Raw genomic sequence first — 16,938 nt, forward strand, 5'->3', positions numbered from 1 at the left:
AGGACCTAAATTTCATCCTTTTTTCTGTATTTGCCTCTTGTTAGTTAAAAAAAAAAATCTTCAATTTTTCTGAGTTATGATATGTCCGTGGCTTGCATTATGTTAGGCTGGACAGCATTATACCAATACGGCTTGAACTCAGTCCTCATCGAGTGTTACATTGATGGGTTGTAAAAATAAGTAAATCAGTATTTACTTTACTAAAAGTATGACCATTAGAAATCTGTATACTCAGTACACCGAGTGAAGGATTCTGTAGGAGCAGCCAACAGAAAAGCCACCTAAAATAAGCAAATACTTTGGATAGTGCAAAACTGTGTTTGGAAAATGTACAAAGGACTGACTTCATCATCTTCCTTTTTTCACTTGCCTTCAAAGCGGAATGAGTGATTTAAAAAAAAAACAAACCCCAGGTTAATTAGATACCCAGCTCTTACTGAAATTCTAGGGATCTAATTCTCAAAAATGTCTAGGAAAAAATGAGCATTAAAAATTACTGAATGGGAAACCATCAGCATTAATGCAGCTTTAAAACTGCAAGATCTTAAAAGGCTATTTGCTCTAGCTGTCTCATTTTGGAGTTTTTCTCAAGAAAGATGCTAAGGGTATAATAATGTAAACATCTCTCATATTACCATATACCGATTACCATTACAATCTTAAATTGAATTATCCAAAATTGGCATTGTTAGAAAGAGATATTAATAGTCAAAATAACCTGGATATGTAGAAGGTTTTTATTTTTTTGAATATCCAAACTTCTGGAATGTTTTCAGTGTGCCCATTTTTTTTAATTTAACATGCACATGTTTTGAGCATCAAAAAAAAAGTGACAACAATACCTTCTTTTTATTTGTATATGTATCTTTATGAGGCTATTTCTTATGCCTTGCACTGTATTTAGCCTGCTCTGCATTTTGTCTCTGCCTGGCTTCTTGCCCACACAGCTGCCCTTGTGCTTCACATTGAAGTCTTTCACCTCCATCTTCTCTAACAACTTCAGCAGTTACACTATGTAAGATTCTCTGCACAGTTTGCTTAATGTAATATCCCTCTCTGGTCTTTGCCTTCATCATCTTTGCTGATCATCTCTTTAGGTTCTGGACCACTTGTTTGTTCTTATTTGAGAAGCTCAAACAAGCATGACGGCTGATCTTCTCTTATCCTAAAAATGGCCTCATGAAAGGGAAATAGCTCAATAACAGAAAAACAATTCTACATTCAAATGCCATTTACATTTGCAAGTTTGTTCTTTGTGTTATGGTATATAAATCAGATAAATATGACGTCAGAGAAATTTTTAGGAGTCTTAATCTCTTCTCCTTAGGAGCTACAAACAAATATTTTCATATCTATTTCCTTTGAGAGAGCATTTGCCATCTGAGTCATAACATATTAAAAGGATTTCAGAACTGGATAGTTTGTAAGGACTGTAGTTTTTCACCTGTATAATCTTGTACAGACCAGTCTCTTGGCCCTTCTGTTTTCCTCCCCATCAGATCAATCCCCTCCCCACCCAACCACATATTTTGACATGTTACTGTGAGGATTATTGTCTGTTAAGCATTTGAAATACTTGTGGGTGGCTCTCCATATGCAGCATTCTAGCAATTGGAGATACTTGTCTCTAGCTTCACTACATAACTATATTTTGAGGGTGAATTCCTATGACACACAAACAGAGCAAACCTTCTACACCTTTAGTTGCACTGTAGGATAGAAGGCAGGAGTGCTGAGAAGGGAGGCAAGAAGGCTGAGAGAGGCAGCTTCCTTATTATATGGTAAATATTTTTGTCTCCATGTAAAACCCACCTCCTCTTAGCATACTGCATGTTCCAGCATTGTAACAATCTATTTCAAGGGGTTAGGGTCATAAAATAGGGCAGTGAGATACAATTGACTGATGAATCTGCTAATTTTCATTCATCCCCATAGGACCTCCATAGATAGATGAGAGCATTAGTAGCTTAGAGATGCTAGATGTGCACACTACCTGCAGCAGTGGCAGACAACAGGTGTGTATTTTTTGCCACAGTTTTGAGCTTGACCATTCTTATCATCCGTCTCATGATCAGAAGATGGGAAGAAATTTACTTCTTATTCTCTCAAGAGGGGTTTTAAAGAAGAGGTAACCCTGATAAATGATTTATTCAAGCAGCGTAATAGTTGTATGGATATATGCTGAAATAATGCTTCTTTCTTTTAAACCTGTTTTAGACTGGACCAGAATACGGTCAAGGAATGAATCCCATCAGTCGTCTGGCTCAGATCCAACAGGCCAAAAAGGAGAAGGAGCCAGAGTACGTTCTTCTCTCAGAGAGAGGAATGCCTCGCCGCCGAGAGTTTGTTATGCAGGTATCATCTGCTGCCACATTGAGATAATGCCCTTGCTATGTTATGTTCAAACTCAAGCAAAACAGTGGCATAATATGAAGCGGACTCCTCTGAGTTTAGCTCTTTGCTTTACGGTCAGTTATACAAGAAGAGTTTGAAATGCAGCATCAGAAAGCCTGTTTGAACTTTCTTCTTTCTCTTGGTGAAAAAAATGGCAATTGGGTTATGTGCCTTCTAGATGCTTTTGTTGTCATGGCTTTGCATTTTTTATACTCTTCTTATTTTTATTTCACCTGATGGTTTCTGTCTTTATCCCTGAGGGTTCATGATTTATTTACTTTTACTTGTCTTTTTGAATTCTTTTTTTTTGCTGTTGTTGATCAGAAGATTGCAATACAAACAAGTGTTCTGAAATATGGATATGAATATCTCCATATTACCAAACATTTTGGTTTAACAAAATAGTGCTGTAAATCTTTTCAGATTTTCAGTTTCTTTGTGGCTTTGTTCATATCTGAAATACCACAAAAAAACCTTCCATCATGTGTTTTAGCCTGTCCAGTTAAAGGCTCTGGACCTAATACAAAAACAGTAAATCATTAATGTTTCTTAAATTTTTAAATTAAGCACATTCACAAAGATTTGATATAACCATGATATTTTTTTAGATAGCACAACAGCAGGTTAAGAAAGGTTAGGAACAGGAAAGAATTCTTTTCTCTTGTGTTATCACTCAGGGTAGTTCTGTGCTGGAACAAATCAGAACAGCATACCTGAACATGTTTTGACTTGTTGTCTACAAACCACACCAAAATGTAACTTCTGATCACAAGCAGAATTTATCATGTTCCAGCACCTCCTCCTCCAGAAAATTAGTTATGTTTTCACCTAAATCTTTATGTCTCTCCTTCATATCAATCAAGATAGGCTAGCAATCTTCATTTCCATTGGACCTCAGTCACCTTTCTTGAAGATTTATTATTTTTTCTCTCTGAAGCAAAAGAAGATATTGGGTTCCTTTTGTTGCAGAATCTGACTTCTGAGTATTTACTTGGATTTCCAACTTTTCATGCGACGTGAAAGTATTTGAAAATGAGTGATCTTATCACAGACCATCCCTTTTCCCCTGCTCAGACCCCCATGGGAGTGTCCACAGCTAGAGATGATTGCGAGAGGTGTCAGAAGAGGACTGTATTAGAAAGATGGGCTGAGAATTTGGTTTTCCATTGGAGGAGTCTCAATAATGGCAAAATCTTTGGTTTGAATTAAAAAAAGATAATCTTAAAGAGCCAAAGAAATTCCATAGATCAGTTGCTTTATTATGTATCCTTTTAAACACCATACCCCATTTTTACCCTTTTGTGATATTTTCACACTAAAATACTTCTGTTTCTCCTGCCTTCAGGAAGTCTCAGTGGATTCATTATGACATGCAAAAAATCTTATCAGAATAAAAAGCCTTTGTATAAACTACTTAAACAATGTTTTCATTTAATTTAATTGAATGTGGAAGTAAAATATCCAGAGATAATATGTTCATTTTTATCTGTCACACAAAGAGCAAGTTTAGATGTGATGAAATGGATCCAATTACTTGTCCTGACCACTAGATAAACAGAAGAAAACCTCTGATGACATTAGTTGGTGTTCTGTTCCCAAAGTTAATTTCAGAAAGCTCTTTCTCTTTGTAGTCAGACCTTTAATCCTTGATAGAGGTTATAATAATAGCTAAACCAGTTTTACAGGTCTGAGGAATAGCAACACATTGATTTATTGTGAGCTATGTTATAAATTATCGTTTTGTCTTGTCCCATTAAAGTCCCTCAATTTTATTGCATATAAACTTGTAGCAGATTGGCTATTTTCTAATTGTGATGATGGAACTGCATAGAAGATAAAGTTTTTATTTCAAGATTATTCAGATCTGATCTTGAGATCACCTTGGCTATTTTCTTATTTTTATTTTGGTTTGGTTTCCTTTTTTTAACACACTTTTGAAACTGTTTAAAGATAAAATTGGGCCAGTAAAATGGCTTAATGGACAGAATGAAATACAGCTATCAAAGAGGTATGAATATTGCATAAGTGAATAGCAGTGACAGTGCTAATATCACAAACCAGACACATAAAGCTTCAGGAGTTCAAGAATGGAACCAAACCCAAGGAATGAGTTAGACCCTCACTCTTTGAGCGTATTCATTGTCTATAATTTGTCTTTATTTTGACGTTTTAATTTCTCCTGGTTTTATGAAAGGCATCTTGTTTGTCAGAAACCCTGCATGCAGCACAGACTACAGGTCCAACAAGGAGCCTTCTTTCCAAAGACTATTTTGATAAAAGCTTGTCGGGTGTAAGTGCAGAAAAGAAAGCAGCCCCAGCCCCTGTGTTCCTTGCAGTGCGACAAAGGGACGAAAATGTGAACATGGTTTTCATCTTTCTTTAGAAGCCACTTTCATTTAAATGTCTAGGTCACTGTTTGTGTCACTGTTGTTCTGGATATTGTCCTGATGACACTGGGGAGCTGCTGCAGGCAACACTCCTACAAGGACGAGGAAGCCTGATCTTGTAGCGCTTACCGTGTTAAGAAAGAGGGGGGAGCAAGAGTGGCAGGGATGTTCATCGGGGGAATGAACCAGCACAGAGGCTGGTGGAAGAGAGGGACAACTGTGTGTGCACTGATACAGAAAAATGTATGGTTTGGTACGAGTTTGGGGACCTTCTGAAAAATTAAGCAGACTCCTCTGTGTGAAGCGGTATTGTAGTCCCCTTCTGCTCTATTCTTACTTTTCAAAGATTGCATCGTCATCAAAACAGCTGATGGTTGTTGGTCGGTCAGCAAGATTATTACTCGGTGATATTAAGGAGTCTTGCATTTATTGTGATTATGATCAATGTTTTCTTTTCAAGGTAAAAGTAGGCAATGAGATTACTACTGGAACAGGCCCAAACAAGAAAATAGCTAAAAGAAATGCAGCAGAAGCAATGTTGCTACAGCTGGGTTACAAAGCCTCTACTCCTCTTCAAGACCAGCCAGAAAAGGTGAGAACTAATTGTTATGATGCCTACATTTTACCCTTGTCTAGATTTGTTAGCTATATCAGCTAACCAGTTAGTAAGAACAGCTTAAACTTGTGCACCCCCTTTTTTAGAACGTTGCTTGTCAGAGACCAGCCTTTGTTTAGCTACAGCTCTATTGCTACAGTTAGTAGTAAGTGCAGCTCTTGCTGTAAGAGTAATTAAGAACAGAAATGTAGTTCCAGAGGATAATGTGTGCAAAATTGTAAATGTGATGTATGCAACTATTTCTACTTACAAATCAGGATGAAAGTGCCTCTTGCTTTTATTCTATTTTGGGCATCCATGAGAGGACTGAGAAGAATGATGTTATTGATTTTCATGCATGAAATAGTCATAGTAGTCAATGTTTTTCTTCCTGTTGCATATGCACTAAAAGCATTCCAGAAAAGTAATGGCCTTTTCAGGTTTGATGACTGAAAGAAAATGTGTGTCTTTTTTTTTTTCTTTTTTGTGGAAGAGGAATTACATTTTAAATTTGTATGTGTTGCAGGTACGTATTTCCATGTTAGCGATGTGCAACTTAGCACTCATCTCCTGTCTTGAGTTTATTGATGGAAGGTTTTGTAACCAAAACTGGGTGTTAAGGTTTTGCCTTTTGTATCCTGAAAGATATTTGGTAAGGTATTTGGCTAAGCTGTGGACTCTGAACAGCTTCTCTCATGCAGAGTTGCTGGATGTATGTATTTTGATCATGGCTTAAAAGTTTGCTGTGGCTGCACCAGCTAGCTCAGATCAACAGAATGTTCTGCTGGGCTTTTCTGAGGACTACACGATAAATATGAATATAGTATATATCTATATATATCTTCTGAAACACACTTTCTTTTTCTTAAAAAAAAAAAAAAAAGTAGGAAGATACTCTGTTCTATACATTCTATACCCCTAGCCAGGAAAAGATAAATGCCATACTGGTTACTTGCCTCCACTTCCTCCTGTTTCCCTGTCCTTTGAGAGGAGCAGCTCCATGTATGCTACTCACACTCACCTTCACTATGTTCTCCACTATATATCTTAGTCATATACAAGAGTGCAATACTTTAAACAGAGTACTCGGAGGCTAGATGGTGTTCCTATGTGCAGTCATAGCCATTTTAAAAAAGGCTTATGACAGAGTCAAATGATAATTCATTTTCACCAGGATGCTGAGACTTTTCTGCTGTAGAAGATAAAAAAGTTTCAACTTTTTCTTCACTTCCAAGTTGGGCTTTTTGAAAAACCAAGCAAAACAGAAAACTCAACTTCTTCTAATAGGAAAACATAGGTTTTCATTCTTGGCCTTCAAATTGGCTGAAATATTTTTACTCAGTAATTTTCAGAGATAAAGTCTGAAAAAAATTCAGCCCACAACATAGTTGCTTTGGAGAGCTCTACACAGTGGAAACTTGTGGTTACGTTGAAATCCTTAAAAAAACTTGAGTGGCTAAAAGTGCTACATTTAATAAACATTTCCCTCCATTTATTAAACTTTTGGTTACAAGTGCATTGTCTTCAAAAAAACAGGTTTAATTACATACTTGCAGATGTAGATATCTCAGGATTGATATAATAGCATACTATGGCCTAATATTATTCTGAACACAATAAGCAAACATGATACTGTATCCAAAAAATGTGAACTACTCAAATTTTATGTAGCGGGAGTATTCAAGATCATAGAACAAATTTTTATAGCTTTGTTGGGGTTAAGGACATAAAATATCTAGAACATCTGGCTTTATCTTCTGTATATAGCAGACTGAACATATTTAGAGCAGATACACAAGTTAGTTTGTGTAGATGAAAGCATTTTAATTCTCAAACTAAACTGTGCTGGAGAAGAGGGGAAAATAGCCCTTAGATCTTACCAATTTGATCTTACAAAATTCCTTCCATATAAATTGCACAATAAAGATGTACCATTAGAAGATACTTGTTTCTCTCTTTGAATCCAAAATGGGGCCCAATGTAGAATAACTGACGTATCAGGTTGGCATCTAAATGGACAATTTTCACTTGTGTTGTTTCTGATGCTTTTAAAAAAGGAAACTTCTCTTTCCTCTGCCCCTTCCTGAGGTCTTTCACCCTCTTCCTCCTCCTCTTAAAAAAAAACACCAAACAAAAAACAAAAAAAAACCCCAAACCAAATTCAGTGTTTTTTCCTTAACCCTGGTGCATAAAGTGTGACTATATTCATTATTTTAATGAAGACCTAAAAGTGTTACAAGAGCCATGCATGGTGCTGATGACAGCACAGGTAAACAGGTAATCAAGGTAATGTAAAAAAGTAAAGGCTCTGCTCCTTTCTGAGATAATCCAATGCATGGAAGAAATCAGTAATGGCTGTGCAGAGTCCTGAGGAGAGCAATTTGAAAGTGCCCTGGGAGACTTTTTGCAGCAATTGGAATTTTAGCTCTATGGATCAGAATGGAGAATTGTAATGTCTTCGTTTTTGCATGCTTCCATCTTTTTGTTTCTTCTTGCCACTTTTATTCTCTTTGAGAGAAGAAAACCAGAGTAGATTGCATTCATGTGAGACAGCAGCACTAAGGATAATTTATTGATAGGTGAATTAGTGTTAAGTTCCTCATCATGATCAAGTTAATAATTAAAGGAGAGGAATGAGGAGAGTTGGAAATGTTCTTCGGATATAGTAGCACCGTGCTCGTGCTGATTTTCAGGTCATGTTATGGATGCACAGTATGGATTCATAACAAAACCATGCTGTTGTTACAGACAGCAGTAAATACAAACATATTTGTAGGTTTCATATTGCTTATTCATTTGAAGAGCTGTTGTCTTCCATGTTTTCCAATATACATATTATCTGCCTCATAATAGAGATAAAAGGAATTACATGAAATTAATGTGCATGGAGGCAGGTGACCAGTTTGAGAGTCAGCTCTAATACCTATCCTCCCTTTCCACTAAGTATCTCCCATTTTTATTGCATGTTGCCTAGGCTGTAAGCGTATTGGGATGGACATGATGAGGAAAGGCAGGGAAACAATCAGTGGGATAGCCACTTTGCATAGTGCACTCCTCCCTCCTCTGTCCCAAGGAAAACATATCATCTAGTAGTCTGCATTGCAACATGGTAGTAATCTAAAGAGCCTTAACGCAGCCTCTGAGATGCAGAGGCAGATTTCAGCTGACTGTTCCTCCTTTGCGTCTCTTCCGCTTTCCAATCAACCCTGTCTTCCAGAGCAAATGATTACAACTTTGTCATGGCATATAGACTGCTTTGCTGTGAGGTTTTCTGTTTGTGTACAAAATCCCAGTGAAATCTGAAAAGGATCATTTGTTTCACATTCATTGAGTTGGATGTCAATAGCTCCTAGTTCATGAAGAAGTTTGGACTTGTTTATCCACATTGACATGTAAATCTAGAACATTGCCATCTTATTTCCTGTGTACACTTCAGGAATGGCCTCATTTTGAGCTTCTGTGTTAATTTTTCCCCTTTTCTGTGTCAGAGTTATACCTGGTGATAAACATAATAAAATTAATTTGAAGACAATTAACTTCCTCAAAAAAGTCTATATATTAAAATAATGGAAAACTGCAATCTTTTTTTGCTTCTACTTCAGTAACTAAACGGATTCCTAGAAAGTAAATATTTTAAAATTACACCCAAAGTACTTTGTAGTGTTTGTGCATTCTTTTATAGGCAGATATTAGGATCTTCTTGGTTTAGAATGTAATTTCTTTGTTGTCTGTGTATGTTTTCAGTTGAGAGCTGCTTAAAACATTTGATTTTAAGTCTGATTTGGTAACATACTGAGTGAAGCCTAAAGGTACCCTTTATGAATGAAGGGTACATTCCTCAAATAACCTATTTTAGACAAAAATTAAGATGTGTTAGCAAAGTTTTGTGGGCAGATGTGGCAATCCCAAGTCATCCTTTTTAGAATCTTTCAACTAAATTTATAAACATGCATGTTCTGTTTGAGAAGTAGTTTGCTGTTTACTTATTTGTCTTTTTCTACCTGTTTCAGCTTGGAGAAAACAAGAGTTGGAACGGCCAGAATGTTGGGTTTCCTGAGCCAACAAGTAACAGTAAGTATTGCTTTCTGAATTTATACTTATACTTACTTCTCTTTGTGTCTGTAGGATTTGGATTATTCAACACAATTGAAATTATTTTTGTAAATATTTGGGAGTTTTTATTGCAATTGGATGAATTAACTCTTGAGTGTCCTCTGTGTGAGTATAGGTGTGAATGAGTGCAGGAAAAAGGTAATTTTTATTTACTCATTGAATCCTTCAGATTGTGAGGGATTTTAGGAGGCCATCTAAACTGCCTACTCAAAGCAGGGTCAGTACAGAGTTCAGACAAGGTTGCTTATGTCTTTTTTCCAGTTCTCCAAGTATGGAGATTCCATAGCTTTTCTGGGCAGCCTGTTCCAATGCTTAATTATCTTCACATTGAATTTTTTTCCTTTTATGCTAGTCAGAACATCTCCTGTTTGGTTTTGACTATCATCTCCTGTTTTTCTGCTACATACCTCAGTAATGTGCCTGGCTCCATCTGTTTGGCAACCTCTTCTTAGGTATTGGAAGGCTGCTAGGTCCCTCAAAGCCTACCGCTGTCCTCTAAGCCTGATCATCCAAACAGATTTTCATCATCTAGTAATTAATCTACTTAGACTCTAATATCACAGCTTGGATACAAGGATGCTGTGGGAGACATGATGTCAAAAGCCTTCCTAGAGCAAAGGTAAATGACATCCACTGCCCTTCCTTCATGCATAAATCCAGTCATTTTATCATAAAAGGCAATCAGGTTGTTGAGGCTGGTTTTTATCCTTGGTAAATTCATGCTGATTGTTCCCAATGGCTTTCTTCTCATTCGTGTGCCCACAAATGACTTTAAGAGGACTTACTGCATGACTTTTCCAGGGACTATAGTGAGGCTGACCAGTCTGCCTTTTTTGATGATGATGATGCCTTTCTCCGGGCATTGGAGATGTCTCCTGATCTCCGTGACTTTTTGAAGATAATAGAATGGCCTCACAATGACATAAGCCAGTTGACTCAGCACACTAAGACATATCCCATTTGGTCCAATGGACTTGTATTGGCTGAAAATTTCTCTAGAGATCCCTGGCTCTGATTAGGTGCTGTTACTGGTAGTTTCTCTCTTCCTTGAGCTGTGTCTATAGACACAAAGGCCTGAGAGACCTTGCTGGTGAAGACTGACTTCAGTTTCACTGCAGTAGGTGATGAATAGGATAGACTTTTGTGATTTCATAACTAGATTTTTGCTGTTTAGAGTGGTAAAAATAATATAAATAGTACTTCCTTCACTTTTCCATGAGCTCTGCTCTCATGAGACCCTACCTGGAGTACTGTGTTTAGCTCTAGGGCCTCAAACACAAGAAGGACATGGACCTATTGGAGCAAGTCCAGAGGAGGGCCGTGAAGATGATTAGAGGGCTGGAGCATCTCTCCTATGAAGACAGGCTGAGAGAGTTGGGGTTGGTCAGCCTGGAGAAGAGAAGGCTCCAGGGAGACCGTATTGCAGCCTTCCAGTACCTAAAGGGGGCCTACAAGAAAGCTGGAGAAGGACTGTAAGGGCATGTAGTGATAGGATGACACGTAATGGTTTTAAATGCAAAGAGTTTATATTTAGATTAGATATAAGTAAGAAATTCTTTACTGTGAGGGTACTGAGGCACTGGGACAGGTTGCCCAGAGATGTTGCAGATGCCCCATCCCTGGAAGTGTTCAAGGCCAGGTTGGATGAGGCTTTGGGCAACGTGGTCTAGTGGAGGGTGTCCCTGCCCATGGCAGGGTGGTTGGGACTAGATGATCTTTAAGGTCCCTTCCAACCCAAACCATTCTATGATTCTTCTCTAGAACTTTGTTGAGTTTTGAACTTCTTAAGAGTCCCAAACATTATATCCCTCAACTAAGGATTGTACTGGAGACAAACACACATGAGCTACCTTCTATTTTTTGCCTATATATGTCTGAAGGACATGTCAGGTTGTAAGGGAGGTCAGTAGTGCTCCAGTATATATGCGGTCTTCCCAGTCACTAGACCTGAGGAATAATTCGTGCTTCAACTTACACAAAAGTTTGCTAGTATTTAAAGTCATCTTGGATTCAGCACATGCCATTGTGTTTCCCTGAAAGGAAGCATTCTACAGGATGTAAGCCTTCTTATTAATTGCTTCCTTCCAGCCCTATCATCAATCCCCATAAATACTTATAGAAGATTTCTGTTTGCACTGTCAAAATCTCAAAGGACATGGCCTGTGACACATCTTCAAATGTTAACACATTGGAGTTTGGGAGAGCAGAATAAGACCTCTAGCTTTTCTCTCCTGGCCTTGCAGTGTCTTGTAGCAAAGATATTTACGGATGACGTCACAACCATCTATTACAACAACAAGAAAAAACAATCCCTTTCCTAGGCTTCATCTGGCAAGAAAACTTCATCAGTTATATATGTAAATCCAAATCTAGAAGGAGAACACAAAGGCAAACTCACTCAACAGGAGACAAGATCAACAAAAATTATATTTTAAACTTGTGCTGACCAAAGAACTTATTTTTCACAGATTTACCTGCTCACAGACCTTTTTGCAGCCACAACAGGCCATGGAGCAGAAACAGGTTTTCGTTCTGGGATGCTTTTCTAATGTATGAAAGACATTTCTAGTTGCCTTCATTTTCATTCTTCTGATCTCCAAGTAAATTGGAAATCAAAGGAGATGTAGCTATCATGTCAATAGACATAGAGCATTTATTTCTGACAGTGCTGTTCAGAGACCACTGGCCTTAATCCCTTAACTCCTTTTTTGAGGGTTCCAATCTAGAGGCAACAGTAATAATAATCAGTTGATTAAGGGTATCATTTTTTATTTCAGAGGGACTGTGCTATCCCTTTGCAGAATAGGAAGGGTTTGAACCCAAAATGTTGTCAACAAGCATATTTATTTTTCACTGATTTTTTAACTCTTCACCTCATAAAGGGCCTTTTTCTTCTAGGGTATTTTCTTTAAAATTTACAACTTAACTGTGATTTCCATATAAAGAGGAGAATGAATATGGTACAGTTATGTAGAGGACAGACCAGTATTTCTTCACCTTACAGTCTCATCCAGGATTCATGGAAGATCTAGAAATGCATTTTTCTTCTCTGTATGTGTTAATGTGATATCACCTCTGGCTGAATGAATTGCTAATAGGTGTTCTTTGTGAGTTTCTCATTGAAACCTCTCCTAGTATTGCTAAACTGAAATGACCTGACAGAATTATGAATTTGTTGTATTGATATAGGAAAGATGGTCAGGGACTGTTTATGAGGAAGTGTAGTGACTGGGCAAGGGGTAATGGGTTTAAGCTGAAGGAAGGTCGATTTAGATTAGATGTTAGAAAGAAATTCTTTACTGTAAGAGTGGTGAGGTACTGGAACAGGTTGCCCAGAGAGGTTGTGGAGGCCCCCTCCCTGGAAGTGTTCAAGGCCAGGTTGGATGGGGCTTTGGGCAATGTGGTCTAGTGGAGGGTGTCCCAGCCCACAGCAGGGGGGTTGGAACTAGATGGTCTTTGAGGTCCCTTCCAACCCAAACCATTCTATGATTCTATGATTCTATGATTCTATGATTGGCACTCTATTAAATATATTTTTATATAGAAAACCACTGTAGTAGTTCCTATACTGTAGATCTTGCAGCATATAAATATCGCACTGCTTATTTGTAATGTATAGGAAGGAAACACAGATTCCTGGATAGAAAATGTACAGAAAATTTTTGTATGTTATTCAGCTAACCAGTAAGTTCAGTTGATACCTTCCTACTGAATGGCTTTATGAAGAGGCCTGTTTTTCAGGATGTGACTGATGTCAGGGGATTGCAGCATTTTGGAGATCTACACAGTATCACTTGATGTTTCTCACCAGTTTTCTATAGACGTGATTACTTGTTGAAATGCTGTGCTAACATTTTGTAGGGGGGTGGTCTGCCAGTACATGTTTATCTATGAGCACTTTGCCTGCTCTTCTGGTAGAATATTATGTGCTGGTTTCCCACACAGGGAATGCATAAAAAACCCTTAAGAAGAACTAGTAATATTACAAAATTTCCCTGCACACACCAGTTGATCTTCCCCTAAGCCTCAGAATCCAAGATAACTTCAGGGCTTTACGCTCAAGGAGAACTGAGGAAGTTAGAAGTGTCTTCTTTTGAATGAAAGAAGAGACCACTTGCATGCATGATCTCTCATTTACCTGTGAAATGCAGGGGGGTTTTTTTAAGGCAATTCCAAACAAATTCCGCTGTTTCAGATCAAAAATGTCACATCCTTTCAGGTATAAATATGCTAATTTAAGAACAACAATTGTTGGTAGGTGTATCTACTCTTGAAGTGTCAGCATTATTGTAGGAAGTTTTAAAGAGGGCAAATGGAGCAGCTTCCTCCCTTCTATATCCTTGTTTATAAGAGAAATGTACAGTTTGCATTTGTTGTGACCCTCAAATCTAACTTTCGGTAGTCTTGAAAATGTAAGATAGGCCCTGAGATTGCTGCATCAACCATTTGGCATCTCTTATTCACATTTCTAGTGATTTTATTCCAGGAAAACAGTTGTGTCCTGTCAGGACAACGTACTGTGCATCAGTTTCCTTTTTCAGGCAGACACTCTTTCTTTGTGTGCATAATACACTATGTCTTCATCTGAAACAGTGTGAAATAAAACTGGAATAGTAAAGTGAAGGTGTATACTTCAGTACAATGAAAACAAAAATCAGAACAGGTACATATTTTACTACAATTGAAGAACAGATTTCATTGTACCCTTATGCTGTAGTTCATTTTTGCTGGGAAATACCCTTCAGTCTGTATTCTCCTACATACTCATTCAATGCATTTTTAGTATTCCCTATTAAATATCCTTGAAAATTAACTTCTCCTATTCCCTTCTATCATGTACTTTTGCAGCTGTCCTTGTAGCAAACTTCACTTCTGTTCCTCCTACTCACTGGCAAAGCTTCTTCCACATGTTTACTTCTTTACCTTTCCTCTTCATTTCACAATCCTAGAGATGAAACAAGAACCTATTTGTTTCTTGGTTTGAGATATCTTAGACATTTTTCACACATGAAATAACAAGAACATTGAGTGGCTTTTTTCCATTATGCTTTTGGTGGAGACATGGAGATGCTGTGGGCAGACCAGGAGCATTTGCAGCCTATACACGAGATGTTTACTGTCGACAGAATGCTCATTTATCTCTCTGGATTTGACTTAAGCAGTTATCAACAAAAACAAAACATGAAACAAATAAATAATGCAAAGTGCATTTTCTTGAGAACATATTTAGGTTTTGTATTTCTAGATGGGGTAATCACAAATATCATACAGGATGTGTTCTAGGAGAAGCTCTAGACGAGCTATGAAGAACAAAAATATGTGAAAATAAAAGAAAAAAGTAACAGTGTTTTTATATATTCTAATTCTAACAAAGAAAAAAATGACCCTAACTGTTTTTATATGCACCCCACCCTCAATTTCCCATAGTATAGTTTTCCTTTATCTATTTCCAGCAAATTTGGGAATCACAGAGTAAGTATTGAAAAACTAATAATAAAAAAAGGTTACATTCAGAGCAACGCTACCTCTCTGTAAAGGACAGGCTCTTTGTTTTTCTTGCCTAACATTTTATTACTAGGGATTCGTGCATGACTTTACAGTCTTTGTTCTTCAGAGTACATCTGCTCCTGCTGTTTGTTCACCACCTGAAATCATAATCATTTGTTTGTGACATCACAATTAGTTACTGTGAAGATGATTAGATTGTCACCAACAGATGATTATGATTTCAGATGGTAAATGAGCAGCAGGAGCAGATGATCTCCTAAGGAACAAAGATACTTGATCTCATGCAATTGTTCTCAGTTAAAAAAAAGAAAAAGCAGTGAGGAAAAAAAGCAAATAGATATTCAGAAGAGTTTCTTAAATCTGTGATGAGGAAATTTGAACATTTTTCCATAAATAACATGTATTTTAGTATTTTTAAAAATCTACTTAAATAAGATATTAAGAATATATATTAAGAAATACAAAAAATATGAAAATATATGGTGTTACTGTAAGCCCTAACTGTACAGTTACATTCAAATTCTTACTTAGATGTTTCTTCACCATTTTTTTTGAGAAAATAAATGCAAAATAAATAATGTATCTATGAAATTTTGCATACTAATACATCTTCATTTTGGAGGAAACAAAATTTATGTGAACGTTATAGTTCTGGCCCTCACTAGTTTTATAAAGACTTTTCTTTATAGTCCTCTACATGTTTATTTTTCAGATGGGGATTTTGGTGAAGACTTCCAGTAGATAATTTAATACCTCTGCATTTCCATGAACAGTTACTGAAGTCTACAGTTTGGGAATAAAGTTTTTGTTTTCCATTTCAGATATTTCTAATTGGAACTTATATGTGTTATGTTTTGCTGAAAGATTTAATTCTTTTGGGTGTATTTCAAAGGTGATTTGCAAGGGATTGTGTGCATTTTGCTGAGTACTGCTGTTTCATTGGACTTCACTTTTGAATTGTTTCCAAACTTGCTAAACTCCGTGAATTATAATACACTCTTGCTAGGAGTTAGATTGATACATCACTAAACATGTGTTGAATTATTTGTCATTCTCAATAGAAACCACAGTAGGAGGAGTTGACAACACCACTTATTTAATGAAGCACAGGCCACAGAACAGTAGTTTTCCATCTGTTTGGTTTGAGTTTTAGGTTTTGTTTTGTAGGGTTTTTTAGGAAACATACTGTCAGGTGCACATTCTACCATCACTGTGTGTTTCGGGGAGCGGTTCCATCAGCTGAGCCACTTGTCTACAGTCTGTATGTCTCATAACCTTGGCTAGAGCCTGTTCTAGCAGTTGGTTATGTTTAAAAACCATCTTGCCTCTGTGGCTGCTGAGTTGATGTGCTAATTTTCAAAAAAAAAAAAAGGATTCATCCTATCTTCTAGCAAGGGTCTGAGATAACTAGATTTTCATTCTAACTGAAGACACAAGAAAATTAAATTTCAAAGCAGAGGAGATCTGTCCAATTTTGTTTCTTCCCTGAGCTATTGAAGCTGGGAAATCTGTGCTGTGTTTGTCATTATTAGTAATTAATGTGTAATTTTTCAGTTTAATCTAGCAATGAGAATGAGATAATAATTTATCCAGAATAATACCAATCAAATACAACTTGCACATATTTTTTTAAACAGTTGAAAAAGCTTCTAAACCACCTAATATTAAAAACCATCTAATATTAACAAAACAGGGAAGGGACCGTGGTTATTTTTTCCTTGCTGTTTTGAGAACTAGTGGCAAGATCCACTAGTTAGCATTTTTGTGTGTAAGTGAGATTTGGGCACAACTGTGGTTGATCTTCCTCTTTCCCCCAAGTTTCCCCTTTTGAGATGCTCGGTTAGGTGCTTAAAGTACTGTAAGTTTTGCATCTTCAGATGTGATGCTTTCTTTGCTGAGTTTAGAGTATAATGTGTATTTCTAAAGTACCTAGAGTTTTAA

General features: G+C 37.0%; 1 protein-coding gene across 9 annotated transcripts in view; it reads left to right on the forward strand.

The window, feature by feature from the left end:
- STAU2 (staufen double-stranded RNA binding protein 2) overlaps positions 1–16,938 on the forward strand; it is a 178,066-nt gene that overhangs the window by 66,530 nt on the left and 94,598 nt on the right. For all 9 annotated transcript variants that reach the window (XM_075743885.1, XM_075743889.1, XM_075743891.1 and 6 more), the window contains 3 exons: positions 2,218–2,355; positions 5,242–5,373; positions 9,387–9,447. In XM_075743885.1, the coding sequence (XP_075600000.1) occupies positions 2,218–2,355; positions 5,242–5,373; positions 9,387–9,447 (331 nt within the window). The remainder of the gene's footprint in view (positions 1–2,217; positions 2,356–5,241; positions 5,374–9,386; positions 9,448–16,938) is intronic.

Source organism: Balearica regulorum, chromosome 2 (genome assembly GCF_011004875.1).
Source record: "Balearica regulorum gibbericeps isolate bBalReg1 chromosome 2, bBalReg1.pri, whole genome shotgun sequence".
NCBI classification, from domain to species: domain Eukaryota; kingdom Metazoa; phylum Chordata; class Aves; order Gruiformes; family Gruidae; genus Balearica; species Balearica regulorum.